This window comes from Rhinichthys klamathensis, unplaced genomic scaffold (genome assembly GCF_029890125.1).
Source record: "Rhinichthys klamathensis goyatoka isolate OS25496 unplaced genomic scaffold, OSU_Roscu_1.1 h1tg000022l_1, whole genome shotgun sequence".
In the NCBI taxonomy this organism is placed as follows: domain Eukaryota; kingdom Metazoa; phylum Chordata; class Actinopteri; order Cypriniformes; family Leuciscidae; genus Rhinichthys; species Rhinichthys klamathensis.
The window spans coordinates 750,123-764,236 of record NW_026606573.1 but is presented as its reverse complement, the minus strand read 5'-3'; the positions used below and the strand labels follow the sequence as shown (position 1 = coordinate 764,236).

At 39.3% G+C, this 14,114-nt stretch overlaps 1 protein-coding gene across 6 annotated transcripts in view; it reads right to left on the bottom strand.

The window, feature by feature from the left end:
- The window catches only part of mtss1lb (MTSS I-BAR domain containing 2b), an 82,209-nt gene extending 68,401 nt beyond the window's left edge, over nucleotides 1–13,808 (bottom strand). For 5 of the 6 annotated variants that reach the window (XM_056242462.1, XM_056242446.1, XM_056242437.1 and 2 more), the window contains exon 1: nucleotides 13,330–13,807. In XM_056242462.1, coding sequence (XP_056098437.1) covers nucleotides 13,330–13,413 — 84 coding nt within the window. In that variant the 5' untranslated portion in view covers nucleotides 13,414–13,807. Of the gene's footprint in view, nucleotides 1–13,329 lie in introns of all 6 variants that reach the window. The other variant, XM_056242429.1, reaches the window with a different exon arrangement.
- Between the last annotated feature and the right edge of the window lie 306 nt (nucleotides 13,809–14,114).

The following is a 14,114-nucleotide window of genomic DNA, read 5'->3' as shown; positions in this document are numbered from 1 at the left end:
TGCATGCACTACCAAGTATGAAGACTTGATATGGTAAAACGAACGTGTGATACTGTTCATATCACTGTGTATACAAGTGCAGAGGAAGCCTCTGAATTCAGATATGGCCATTTTGGTTCCGACATGCACTGTAAGCGGTAAACCTTTTTTAGCTTTAGTTACGGTAGGCTACGTGATGAAGGTGAAAATAAATGAAGAGTAGAATTAATATTAGTAGAGTTAATAAATAATATTCCACAATAGCAGATATTTCTATTCAGACAAGATACAATTTCTCTGAGGACCTCTGCATTAGCCAAAAAAGTACTGTAGGTTTAAGGTCCTTGCACACCGAGTCCCATGCGTATTCAATTAATCCATTGTGGAAAAAATTCGCAAAACAATACAAAATGGAGTCTTCAAGCAGGGTGGATGATTTTGTTGTCCTCTCTCTCCTTAAAAAGTGGAAAAAATTGGAAATATTGGGTCCATCCAATCCTGAGATTGCATAGGGAGGAAGGAGAGTTCCACCTCCTTATCAAGGAGTTGTGGGATTATCCCGAGCGATTCAAAGTTTACTTCAGGATGTCAGTGGCTCAGTTTGATGCTTTGCTAGCGATACTAGAGCCACATATTAAAAAGAAGACCACCCATTTCCATGAACCAATTGATCCTGAACAGTTCTGGATTTTGGCGTTCGCTTGTACGGTGGCTCTGAATTGTCAAAACACCTCTCAAAACGCTTGCTACGGATGTGAAAAATCGGAATTTTTTTATGACGGACGAAAATTTCAGACGAGAATTTCGGACTCAGTGTCCAAGGACCTTTAGATTTGTGTTTGTTTTAGAAGGGGATTAAAATAAAATGTCAAATCTATCAAATGTGTCAAGCAAGAGAAAGAAAGAAAGAAAAAAAAGAAAGAAAGAAAGAAAGAAAGAAAGAAAGAAAGAAAGAAAGAAAGAAAGAAAGAAAGAAAGAAAGAAAGAAAGAAAGAAAGAAAGAAAGAAAGAACGAACAGTACAGCGCAGAGGACAGTGGATGAGCGCAGAAGGGCCCAGTCACTGGTGACACTACAAAAGCGGCTGGTACGCTGACAAAGATTGTGAGCGTCTCTCCTTTGATCCAGCATCTCGTCCTGCTTGTTTGATGTCTGCTAATTTGCTCTGAAATCTGAACACGTTACTCCAGAGGGGACCCTTGCACTGTTTGAAGTGCTCTAATCTGCAGCACGGGACAGAGGTTCATCATCTTCGAGGGCTTGTGGGAGAGTGATAAGGCACGAGACCCACCCCCCTCATCCATCTCCGGACATTAGCATATTCATAGGCTAATCCAATAGCAGGGCAGCACTGTGTCCAATTATGTAAATACTGTTAGCTGGCTCATTTTTACTAAAGTAATTTCACATCTTTCTATCCCAGTCTTTATTCAGTCTCTTTCTTGACTTGCCAAGTGATCCACAAACAATTGGGTAAGTACCTCTCCACACCATTTTAGATAAAGCATGCTCAGATGAGCCCTGTAAAGGAAGCAGGCTATTTTCTGTTTTACCAAACCGAGTGGAAAAAAACGGCACTAAAGGTGAATTTTAATAAGGCCAAAAAACAGCCAGAATTCTGGCAGATGATAAAAGCTAAAGCCATTTCATGCATTCCATAAGCAACAGCACAATATAGTGATACTAAATCTGCCAACATTACCACAGCAGTCAGCTGCTGGATTTGGGTCAATGACAATTAAGAGAAAAATCTGAAAATAAATAAATAAACCTGTATGATTTAAATTCAAAGTATTTTGAACAATTTAACAGATCTGGGAAAAAAAAGAGTGTCACACCTCCCAAACCACCATGATTGTGCATAGCAGGACTGTGTTTCCCAAAAGCATTGTAAGCCTAAGTAGATCGTAGAGCTATTGCATTGCTACAATCAACTTAGCTCACGATGCTTTTGAGAAATGTAGTCCAGGTCCAGAGATACTTTAATTCAATCAACATTATTAAAAATCTCTGAGAATCACATGGTGTATCAACCGCAGACGCACACATGAACACATGTATTGGTCAGCCACTGCATTGTTTACTCTCGTTGAGCTTAAATACTTTCTGTCAGCCATTATCCCAGGTTCTGTTGTAGAGGTGTACAGGACAAACAAACCATGTGCCTTGATAATGTGAGGAGGATTAAATTCAATTGATTATGATGATGGCGCTTGTAAAGGTCAGCGCAACTTGTTCAGAGAAATACTCCTTGCTCAATTTGAGCTCCATCATTGTCAATAATCCTTAAGCAAATGATTCCTAAACTTCAGAACCACAGTATGTCTGCTATGTACTTCCTATAAAAGTGACATATGCAACTAAAAGAGGCAGTCTAGCTCCATAGATGTCTATGAAATCACCAGAGAAGACTGATTTTGCTGCTATTGATCTGGCTTAACAAAGGAAGCCCTCTCTGGCATTATTCCTGCTAATGGAATCCCACGAGGAGCCACTGCCTCAGATCTTAAAGACACATTCTGTCAAAGTTCAAATGACTCATTTTCATTTATGATCCTAAAATGAATAGCTCACTGCTGCCTTCATTTCTCTTTTCTTCCCCACTGCTTTCGCTAGTGATTGCGGAAGACAAAGGCAGAGCTGCATTAGATAATTCTATTTCTACAACTGAATCAATTCAAATGCTCAAACAAAGGCTCGAGCCATTAAACAATAATGGATTTTTTATTTCATAATTCATACACTTATCTAGAGTATCACTTTTGCAACTGAATTCTGTTGTCAGCCTTTTCTTACTATGTCCAAGCTGAAGTATTCGGTATAGTTGTACTGTATAGCCCTTTTTCCACCGTCAGGCCAAACCGTTGTCTTTGCTTAACAGTTCCATTCCATTCCGATCCGGGCCAGCCGGTACGGATATGGTTCCATTTCCACTGTAGGGCCAACAACCACTGCTCTTTGGAATGTATTACAAAAGCTTCAGTCCTAGCATTGGTAACGCAAAGATTATAAAACGGATAGTTTCGGTCCTTGATTCTGATTGGTTGAGCCGCGTTCGAAGCCGTTGTAAATTACTCAACAAACATACACCTGTGACCACATTACATTAGTCTTAGGCCGTGTGTCCACCAAAGCGTTTTTAGCCAGCTGAAAACGCTAGACGCTCTGCTGAAAACGCCTAGCTGTGAGCGCATGAGAGCGTTTTGGAAGCGCAGCGTTTTTTCCGTTGAGACGTTTCGTTGCTATGATACAGAATATCCGCAGCACAGTTTACTTGTAACTGATTTCGCAGGTAATTTGTTTCATACTGTAAGTCCGTCTAATTCGATCCAATGGCGGTATCGATTAGAGGTGAAGGTCTCAACGCGCGTTCCGTCTTTTCCCATGGCAAAGGGATTTTTAATTAAATGCCATACATATTTATCTTATGTATTAACTCGTTTCATCTGACTCCATAAAATGAAAGTGTTTTTCAATGATATCTGTGCATCTTTAAATATACGTTAATGTTTGACTATTCCTTTTAACTCCAATGAAAATAAAGTCAAAGTCTGTTAGAATAATCAAATATAACAATTTATTATGTCAGGTAAATGTATTATAACAATTCCATAATCAATTGAAATATAATCAATGCAAATCATCAAATGTTTTAGGATTAGAGAAAAAGATGCAAACCCAACATTTACGAACTACATGAGCTACCTCATGGGCTATCTGAAATACAGAAAAAGCCAAGACTCCTTGCTGCATTCCATTAAATAGCCAGAACTTCTTTTCAATGGTAATTTGCATTCAGGTTACACCTTATTTTGGGGGTAGGGGCGAAAGGCCACCTTTCTTTGTGTGCCAGTTTCTCTAAACTTCTAAAAAACCTTATTACCTTTTGTTTTACTTATTTGGAATGAGACATCTGAACCAGCCACCCTGAGACCTTTAAATGATACTAAACACAATAATCATTCACATTAAACCATGTATATACTTGTGTGCGTTTTTTAGTGTTACTGACTGAGAGAGAGAGGAAATGTAAATCAGGTGAGACTGCGTGAGGGGGAGGTCGAATGTTAATTTTCAGCAAGTTCCTTTGTTTCAATAGACCATGTGGTCAAGACAGTTTCTCCAACCAGTTTTCCGGTCTTACAATACTAAAAAAATATTTTTCATCCATTTTGTTCGGTTTGCTCTGCTGGTTGATGTCGTTGTACAGAAAGAATGTTGTGACAGTTGGTCGGTGTGATTTAGTCCCACCCCTCCTCCACTGTGATTGGACGGTTGGTGAAAAGTGACAGTGATGAGCGCTGCGTTTTATCCAAAAGTTGAACATTTTTCAACTCTCGGCGACCAGTAAAAATGCCGGGCGCTCAGCGCTTCAGCGTGTAAAAAACGCCGAACGCTCAGCGCTTGAGCGTTAAATACACGCTCAGCGCCTCGTTGCGCTCATGGCGTTTAAAAAACGCGGCGCTCCCATTGAAAACAATTGAAAACGTACGCCAGGCGCGAGTAAAAACGCTTTGGTGGACACACGGCCTTACTGTGCAACTGCCGTTTGTGTCTCTTTTTTTGCTGCATGTGTTGCTTGGCAACCTCTTTGGAACATTGCTCGGCGGAGAAATAAATGTGTTATAACATTATATTTTTTGTTGCTGGTGTTTATTTTCTGAATAAAGTAAATATTAAAATGAATACTTTTATGGAGTAACCGTTTTATAAAAGCAATAAGCCCCGCGAAGCCGTGTTTTACAGTGAATTTAGAACTCCGCTCCGCGTCATGCCTAACAAAGCCCCTTAGCTGTTCTAAATTCACTGTAAAAAATGTAGTTTACAAATGATATGAGATGTAAATAGCGACCATAATGGGGGATGATCAGATATTTATTTTAATTTTATTATTAATTTGTGTTCACATCACTCAAATAGTGTGCTTAGCCAGCTACTGTCAGGGTTCACAGAGGAAACAGACTGGATGGTAAGTTATTGTCGTTTATTTGTGCAGAGGAATACTCAGTCAGAGATAACAGGTGAGGATCAAATGATATGGAAACATAGAACAGGCTTAGCTGAAATGGTAATGTCCTTTTCTCTCCTGCAGGTGGTTTAGAAGCAGTCACACTGGAGATGGATGAGAAGGAAGGATCGGGAATCTGGTAAGTAGCAGGTAAGTAGCAGGTGAGTGGAAGGAGAGTCTGTGAGTCATGTAACGACGAGACCAGACAAGTGACTGCAGTGAAGGTGAGTGCTTTATAGTGCATGTGGGTGATGGGACACAGGTGACGGTGATCAGTAATCAGGTGATTGTGAACGGGGGAGTGTCCGACTGGGTGATTGGGAATGAGTGGGCGGTGATGGCGATCGTGACGTGGATGGAATCCTGACAGCTACAGAGAAACTGGAAGCCAGACAACAGACAAGTGACCAATCCTGAGTGGTGATGTCACTACACGCATTCTACCTGCATTTGCAATCGTAGCGTGCCATACCAGGCTCTTGGGGAAATACAACTGGAACCGCTCCTTGCTGTTCTTAGAACCGTGGAAAGGTGGCTTATGAATAATATTTTTTGGAGCTTAATGTGTTCTTAAGGTCTTAAAGATGTTGTTGCAAGAACTGTGTTTTAACAACATGGCTGTACAGCTGTGGTTCGCTTCTTTCCAACAACAGCCAAGTTTCCTTCCATTGTTATGCAAATTTAGGGATATTGCCTGAAAAAAAAAAAAACACTGGATGGAAATGCCACGATGCGCATCAATTCTAAAAAATACGCTTAAAAAATGTATGAGCTCAATTGAGGTGGATAGATTTTTTATGTATATGATGTAGGATAAAAGAGCCATGGTGGCTTCCCAATTGCAGCTCCTTAAATTTTTATTACAGATATATTGTGCCAATTTCCCAGGAAGTGACGATTTTGTTCTCTTGAACACATGGGATGGGGACGATGCTTTATTTGCAAATGTTTTATGCGATATTCCAGTTTTGCGCATAAGTTAAATTTGCAACTTTAGATGGAAACCGTGAGAAACAAAAGACTCTTGTTGTGTGCTTCAAAGTATAAAAAGTAGAAACATATAACTATACCCTGTTAACTGTCAGTGTCCCGGTAGAGGGACACTAGTCATGCTTTTTTGTATAGCCTTTTTCCCAATCACATATTTTAGTAATAATCATAAATTAGGTATCATTTGAAAGCTTAAACACTCAAAGTTCATCTTGTAATATAGACATTGTGTTACCATGGAAAGGGTACTTAAAATCTGTTTTGCGGGCTCAATTTTTGTGAAATCAACTTCAAAATTGGAACACAACTTAGTTAGACATGTGGCTTTAATTGTCTAGCATTTTTAGAGTTAAAATTATTTTGTGCTTTTTTTTGAAGTGCCTTAACATCTGCAATAATCTGCTGAGTGGCTTCTATAGAAGAGACTAACCTTAGGTCTGTATTTCAAAGCATTCACAAATTACAAAAAGTACAGTTAACAGGTTAATTAAATCAGAGATTCATACTGGGAAGGCTCATATGACTGTAACAAGTGATCCACGAGGACCGGTCCCTGATCAGTAGTTCATTAAAAAGTTCTTAAGAGGGCCTCTGAAATCGTTGTTAATGGTTTCATTAGCACTATGCGAGTTGTGGAGCTTAAATGTAGATGATGAATATTTAACTGTTCTATATCAATGTTAACGTTGTGTTTTTAAAATTATCTCGCTGATACAAATGAATCTAACAGATTAATGTTACACTGCAAAGTTTGTATTGATAATGTTTATGGGGTTAAAAATGTACACAAAATGAAATGATATTAACAGAGTGCCAGTTGTGCATCACGTTCTTAAAGACTCTTTGGAAAATCACCAAACCTGAATTACACTGGCAGACAAGCAGTTGTCAGATTAAACATTGATATATGCTTCATAATTTATGACCAAAAAAGCTTACTTATTCTAACCTACTAATACAAACAAATTATGGATGTTTTATTAGGGTCTAAAAAGATTAGAAGATTTGCTCCATTTGATGTATTTTTTCCTTAGCTATAACTAATGATGGGTCTGTGATAGAACCTCTGAGACTCTTGATATACTCTTAATAAAACAATCTCTTCACACCTCCTCCACTTCTACAACGAGCAGATAAAGGGATGAATGGGGGAATGGAGGAATGCACGTATTCGGAGAACAAACATCAAGGGGCTAGTGGAAGCCGTGAAACGTGATTGGCTGTTCTGCTTCCGCTAGGCTTCTTTGAAGCGGCACTGATTGGCTTTGTGCCTTTGTGGGCAGAGGACAGAAACTGCCAGTGTGTTCAAAGCACTCAATACAGTACACAAAAGTCTTTGGTGCGAACGAACGAATGAATGAATGAATGAATGAATGAACGAACGAAAGATGGAAGAAAATCATCTCTATTTCTGACATTTACCACAGCCGCCTGAAGCCATGCCCTAATGAATAATGGAGATCACTTAACATGAGCGCTATGCAAGCTCTTCTTTTCTCTCTCCGTCTCTCTCTATCTCTCTTTCTCATCCATTCTCTAATTTAAATGTGTCTTTCCTTGAACTGCTCATTTTCATTTCCCTTTCCTTCCAATTTGAATCCTTCTCTAATACGCAACCACCAGTAATTTCCATTCTTTTCAGTTTCCTGATAATAACAGAACATACCAACATAAGGATGAGAGCAGTTAGGCACAGACAGAGACTGATTTGAGAGTATATAAACATATATTTCCTATCTCTTTCTAACACACCCCATCAACCCAACTCAAATCTGTTCTTGTTTTCCTGCCTCAAGTTCAATAAGGGTACTTAGTCTGATTGAAAGCTATATGACAGAAACCACTCAGATATACTAGATGTTGTATATCCTGATGTATGTAATTTAAAAGGTAGGGAGGCTACTGTGATTGACAACCAGTCAGAGAAATGGTGCAACTTTAACGACAGGGTTGTCATCAAGCTGAAAGAACAGGTGCCCTTGTGCACAACAAATCTGTCTATAGCTCTGGCTAGAGTAGGTCAAGTAAGTCTATGAAATTCACTTACTTTCCTTTAAAACTGATTTTTTTTAAACACCAAGGACCAACAAGTATGATGACCCTTTTGTAAAAAAATAAAAGATAGCCAACATTTTTTTTTTTTTTTTACACACACACACACACACACACTTTATATATATATGTGTGTGTGTGTGTGTGTGTGTGTGTGTGTGTGTGTGTGTGTGTGTGTGTGTGTGTGTGTGTGTGTGTGTGTGTGTGTGTGTGTGTGTGTGTGTGTGTGTGTGTGTGTTGAAAACAGTAGTGCTGCTTAATATTTTGCGGAAACCGTGACACATGATATGGGCATGGCTTCAGGCGGCTGTGGTAAATGTCAGAAATAGAGATGATTTTCTTCCATCTTTCGTTCATTCATTCACTCATTCGTTTTTTATATATATATATATATATATATATATATATATATATATATATATATATATATCTATATACACTACTAGTCAATTTTTTTTAATAATTAAGATTTTATTAATGCATTTTTTTTTTTAAAGAAGTCTCTTATGCTCACCAATGCTTTTTTAAAATTATTATCTTACTTACCCCAAACTTTGGAATGTCATTGTTTCCACAAAATATTTTCAACATTGATAATAATAAGAAATGTTTCTTGATCATTCACATTCACAGACCTCCAAGAACCATTGCGGATCTCTGGGGATCCTTGAACCCTGTTTCTGTTCAGAGATATTTACATATATTTCTAATGTCAAGAATGGGTCTAAAGAGCAGTGCCTCTCCTGTCCCTTAATTGCCACTGCATTTAAAGCCCTCTGTTAACACCCCTGATCCTTTGCCATTAGGCTGCACCATGTGTGAAAGATAGAGCTTTAAAATGAAATGCAGTTTGATACATATTCAGCTGCAGGATCAGCTGAGCTTAAAAGGCAACCCAGATGGGGCTCAAACCCACAATCCTCAGCTCTAAAATCGGATGCCCTACCAAGAGGCCACTGGGCTCATATAACAGTATTCCCAACAGCAAAGATCCCCGCTTTGAACCTGAGTAGTAAAATGTTCATTTGACACATATTTCAGTGCTTACCCATAATCATCACTCTTTGGGAGATTTTCCTCATGTCAGCAGACATAAGAGATGAGATGAGTTTGACAGTCCAAACAAAGACGCACTGAGTATTCCTGGAAAATTGCCAAGAACACTCCGTCATCCAAAACAAGTTGATTCATCTTTAACAAGCTTAACAAAAGGGGCCAGTGAAAACACTTGCTCATTTAGATGGCACAAACCTGTTGTCTCAGGGCTTTCCCATTAAAAAACAAACGATGAGTGGACATGAATTGAGTGCTCGTGATGATTCTCAGCCTCATTGTTTGAAAAAAGCAGTAAAGGCCAGTTCACACCCAGAATGATAACTATAATGTAACTATATTAGCATACACCATAGCATGATAACATTCTGTCTAATTTAAGCATGCAGTTATGTCATCTGCAGGTTTAAATGCTCAAGCTTGTTAAAGTCTGGTGGACTCTGATTGCCTGTCAGTGTTTTTATCATTCATCAGCTGGAAAAAAATCACTCTGAAAGTGATTCCAACAATATTGTTCATTGTCATTGTTATAGTTGTGGTGTTGACTTCCCCTGTTATTCATAGTTCTAGATACCATTATAGTTATCGCCTTTGGTGTGAACGGGCCTTAATACAGACAAATAGTTATTGAATAAGACAATGATGTTGGTTAACCTAAATTTGGTTATCAGTAAGCCACATTTAGAGCTGTTTCTTCAACTAGGGCACTTCTGGTCGTGTGGATTCTCTCTAGTTTTTTTTTTATGTGTCCACTAATAATGTCCAACACTTTATATAACATGTTTGTAGAAGGATCTCAGGAGTCTGCAAATTCTCGATTAGAGGCATGGATGAAGGACCTCAATGAGGAAATATCAATGAATGATTGGAGAGAGGTCTGTAGAGACGCTCAGAAGCAAACTGTTAATACAAAATTGAAATTGTTAAAGTATTATTAAACAAATTCAACAAGAATATTACAGACATCTGTCCTAAATGCAATTCATGTAAAGGTACTGTCTTTCATTGTGTATGGGGGTGTGAAGAGATCTTGAAATTCTGGAAGGGAGTGCAGACTATAATAGAGAAAATAATCAATGCTACAATTTCACTAGAACCAAAAATGTTTATATTAAACTTATATCCTAGTAATCTTAAATTGAGAAGATATAGGGTTTTTGAAGATGCTTGGAACCCCTTTATGTTTTTGTTAGAAAAAGAAAATAATGGGGATATATCTGGTGGTATATTAGAAGATATGTAAGAAAAGTATTGTTGGATACGTCTTGTACTATGAGGCCTTAATTAAAGTTTTTGTGTGTGTGTGTGTATGTATTTGTTGGTGTATATACGTTTATATATTGATTTGTTTCCCTTTCTTTTCTTTTGATTATCTGTATGTACATAAGTGGAATGTTTATGTCAAAGTTTGTGTTGTTATACAGTCTTTGTTATGTAATCTTAAAAGCTATAGAAAAAAAGAATTACATTTTTTTTAAAATAATGTCCAACACATGCATCACAGGAGCTTTGCGTTTCTTTTTTCTCATTTATTTCTGAAAGTAAATCATTGAAATTCCCACTGCAGTGCTATTTCTGCCACATCTCAAATCACATGACAAAGTTTGGCTCAACAAAATATTTCTCCTGTGAAAAGTGAAACGTACCTTTATATTTTTTTTATCACACATCACGTCACATTTCATCTCAAGTATTTTCCTTACTGACAATTAATACAAAGTGATAATTCATATTTTTATGATGGGTTTTCATGTTTTAAGATTGAAAGTTTGGCTCTGGAACAACAGTAAGAACAGAGCCAAGTTGGTTTTAATGTGATATTATATAACTAAAAGAAAAGATTGAAATCTAATCTAAAAGTAAATTTAGTTTTGTTTTATTTACATTTAAATGTAGTTGTACTAAAAATCAACCCCTGGAATTTAAAAGTGGCAGAAGCCAATGAAAAAGCCCTGTATACCATGATTTCAGGTCCATTTCCAGGCAAACATTCAAAGGATTACTAAAGGCATAGTTCAGATTCAGTAGCCGGGCAGAATGAGATCTAGACCAAGTGTGTGAATCTATATGAGCGTCTCTACTCTAGGCTGGTATGCACAACTCTGTGTGAGGCACGCGAATGTAAACAGGAGTGATATACAACAGGTCCAGCTGGCAAACAGACAACTGTGTGCTTGTGTCATCATCACGTCTAGTGCTGGAGTCCCTCTCGCTTGCTTAGGGCCCTTTCACCTAAAGAAGGGGGGTAAGAATGTGGATCTAAATATGACAGCCCACTCCACTCCTCAACCCCTTCCATCTCATTTCTCCATCCCCCTCCCTTCAAATCCGATCATCCTCCCCCCATGATCCAGAGCCATACTCATCATAACAACCCTTTTACAACAATGACCCCCCAAGAGCCAGACACAAAAAACACACATGTACAGCTCTGCATCGGAATCAAACTGATGCTGATTTTAAATTAGAAACAACATTCACATTCCTAAAAGAGCCTTGTATGGCATACTATTCCTTTCTGTTCCTATTTGACAGCTGACAGGAAACAGTACACATTCACATACAGTGACATTTTCCCCACATGCTAGTTTCCTGCAGATCTTCTGGGTGAAGAAGAGCACTAGTACAGTGAGCTGAATCTATACTTCATTGATTCGGGTGGGGAATTGGGGCCTCTTTTTTATTCCAGTACTGTTAGGAACTCAGAGATGAAACAAAGAAGATCCAGCTGACATTCTGGTGATGAGACACATATGACAAGTGAGCTGGCATAGCCAGAGGCTGCCCACAACCCACTAACAAAGACACGCAAAGGCAGAAGCAGAGAGAAGACAGTGGTAGATTTTCCAAATCTTGGCTCTTGAACAATAACTTCATTTTTGTTTCATTACTGAATGAAATGTCTGCACTTGCTTTGAGTAACCATCATAAAATTATTCAACTTAAACAACTACTACTGTACTTCCCTGCTTTTCCCATCTCAATATAGCAACATGAGAGACTGCCGAGGACAAACAGCATGTCTGCATTGGATTCACGCGGCAACAAGGTCCAATCAGAGAGCGAGCTTGAGCGAGCTTGAGCATCTGAATCAACCTACATCTTAAAGGTGAAGCCTGGATCTGGATCTTTAGCACTCGTTCACTACTGAACTGTGCCAGGCACTGAAATGAGGGGCTCTGAGGCAAACATCATCGACCCACTGTGCCAAAGCCCCTGTCTGCTCAATAGACAGACACATAGACAGTCAGGCATGTTGGCATGATAGCTGACCCATATTTTACAATCCCCCATTTAACAGCAAATGGGACCATGAGCATGCTGGAGAAGTAAGAGTTAAATTATGAATGAGAAGAGAATGTCTGTGTAAGGAGAGCAGAGATCAGATGCAGATGGGGTGGGTGTGCTGTTTAAAGCTGTTAGATCTTAAGAAAATCACGTCTTTTTGTCAATACAGTAAAACACTGTGCAAGCAGCTTTCAAAGCATTGGTCGCTATTGGGTCTCATCGGCTGTGTTATTGCCAGAACGTCAGAATATATTGCATGGAATATATTTTGGAGTCCCCAAAACCGGTCAGCATACATTCAGAACGATTGTGTGTGCTTTTCACGCTGTGGTTAAAAAAATGAACCCCGACAGAAGATCGATACAGTGCTTTCACGGGAGCGCGGTCGCTCTTTTACGCTAATAGACCCAATGATATGACGGAACGCAAGACGCAACATATCTCACGGTGTGTGACACGGAATGGCGCGCGGCCACATCTGCTTAATCAGCAGCAGTTGAGTCTGTTTCCCATTGTGTGAGTAAAACCCCCTCCATTTCCTCTCTACATCAGGCGAACCGGCATTAAGGAAAAATGTATCAAGCTGAACGATACACAACCAACCTGTATACGTATGTAAATTGTGCGTGCGTGAGTGTAGGCTATCTATCTGTCTATCTGTCTATCTATCTATCTATCTATCTATCTATCTATCTATCTATCTATCTATCTATCTATCTATCTATCTATCTATCTATCTATCTATCTATCTTCTTTAAGGATAGTGAATGGCATACAGTAGTTCCCCCTGTCATTTTGGTCTAACATAAATAGGCGATTGTAGCCTATATTGCATTATGGTTATTTGCTCAAAGCCACTTTCGTGATAACAGGTTTCAGATTTACACCATCTGCATGCTGGTCACGCTCATGAAGAATTTACGGTTGCATGTGTTTAAAGCGTCGTGTCAAACCTCTCACCTTCATATCATTGACAATCGCCTGGAATAATCCACCAAGAGCCCCGCACTCCTTCTCCACAGACTCCACGTTTATATTATCCATCTTCAGCGAATACAGAGCAAAAAAAAAAATCCTGGTGTTGAATTACTTCCACAATATCCCGAAGAAACACGTCTTGAGAGCTAAAAGCAGGAGAGTGTTTGTGGGTGAGAGCTAGATTTCAGCAGAAGCTGTCGGTTTTGCTGCCCAGAGGATTGAGGCAGATGATGGGGAGAGACGAGAGAGATGTGGGGTTAACTCTCTCTCTCCTCGGCTCCGGATCTACTCTCCGCGGTTGGAGGAGGTTAGGCTCGTGGATAGCCCCGTAATAGTCACGGTCATCTTCGGACAACGAGGCTGAATCGAGCTGAATGGATGTGAGAAGCGGAGAGTGTGTGTGGAGCGGTGCATCGGTGCGCCACCCGCCCGGCTGAGACTGGTGAGTGAGTGAGTGAGTGAGTGAACTGAGCAGCAGCGGCGCAGCGCGGCAGGGCCAGTAACTCGATCTATGCGAATCGTATTGGGCAGAACAGTTTCTCTTGTCACATGGAGGCCAAAGGGAGGAGAAATGGGAAACAAACACACAACATACAGACCAAAGCGTGTCATTCGTTCTGTACAGTCTGAATATGAAACTCTGAAAGACAGACATTTCCAAAAGATTATAGGCTACTACAGCATCGTGACCGTGACTATTATGGGGCCATCCACGATTATATACTATACATAAAGAGCTATTACAATTCTGGAAGACAATTAATTAT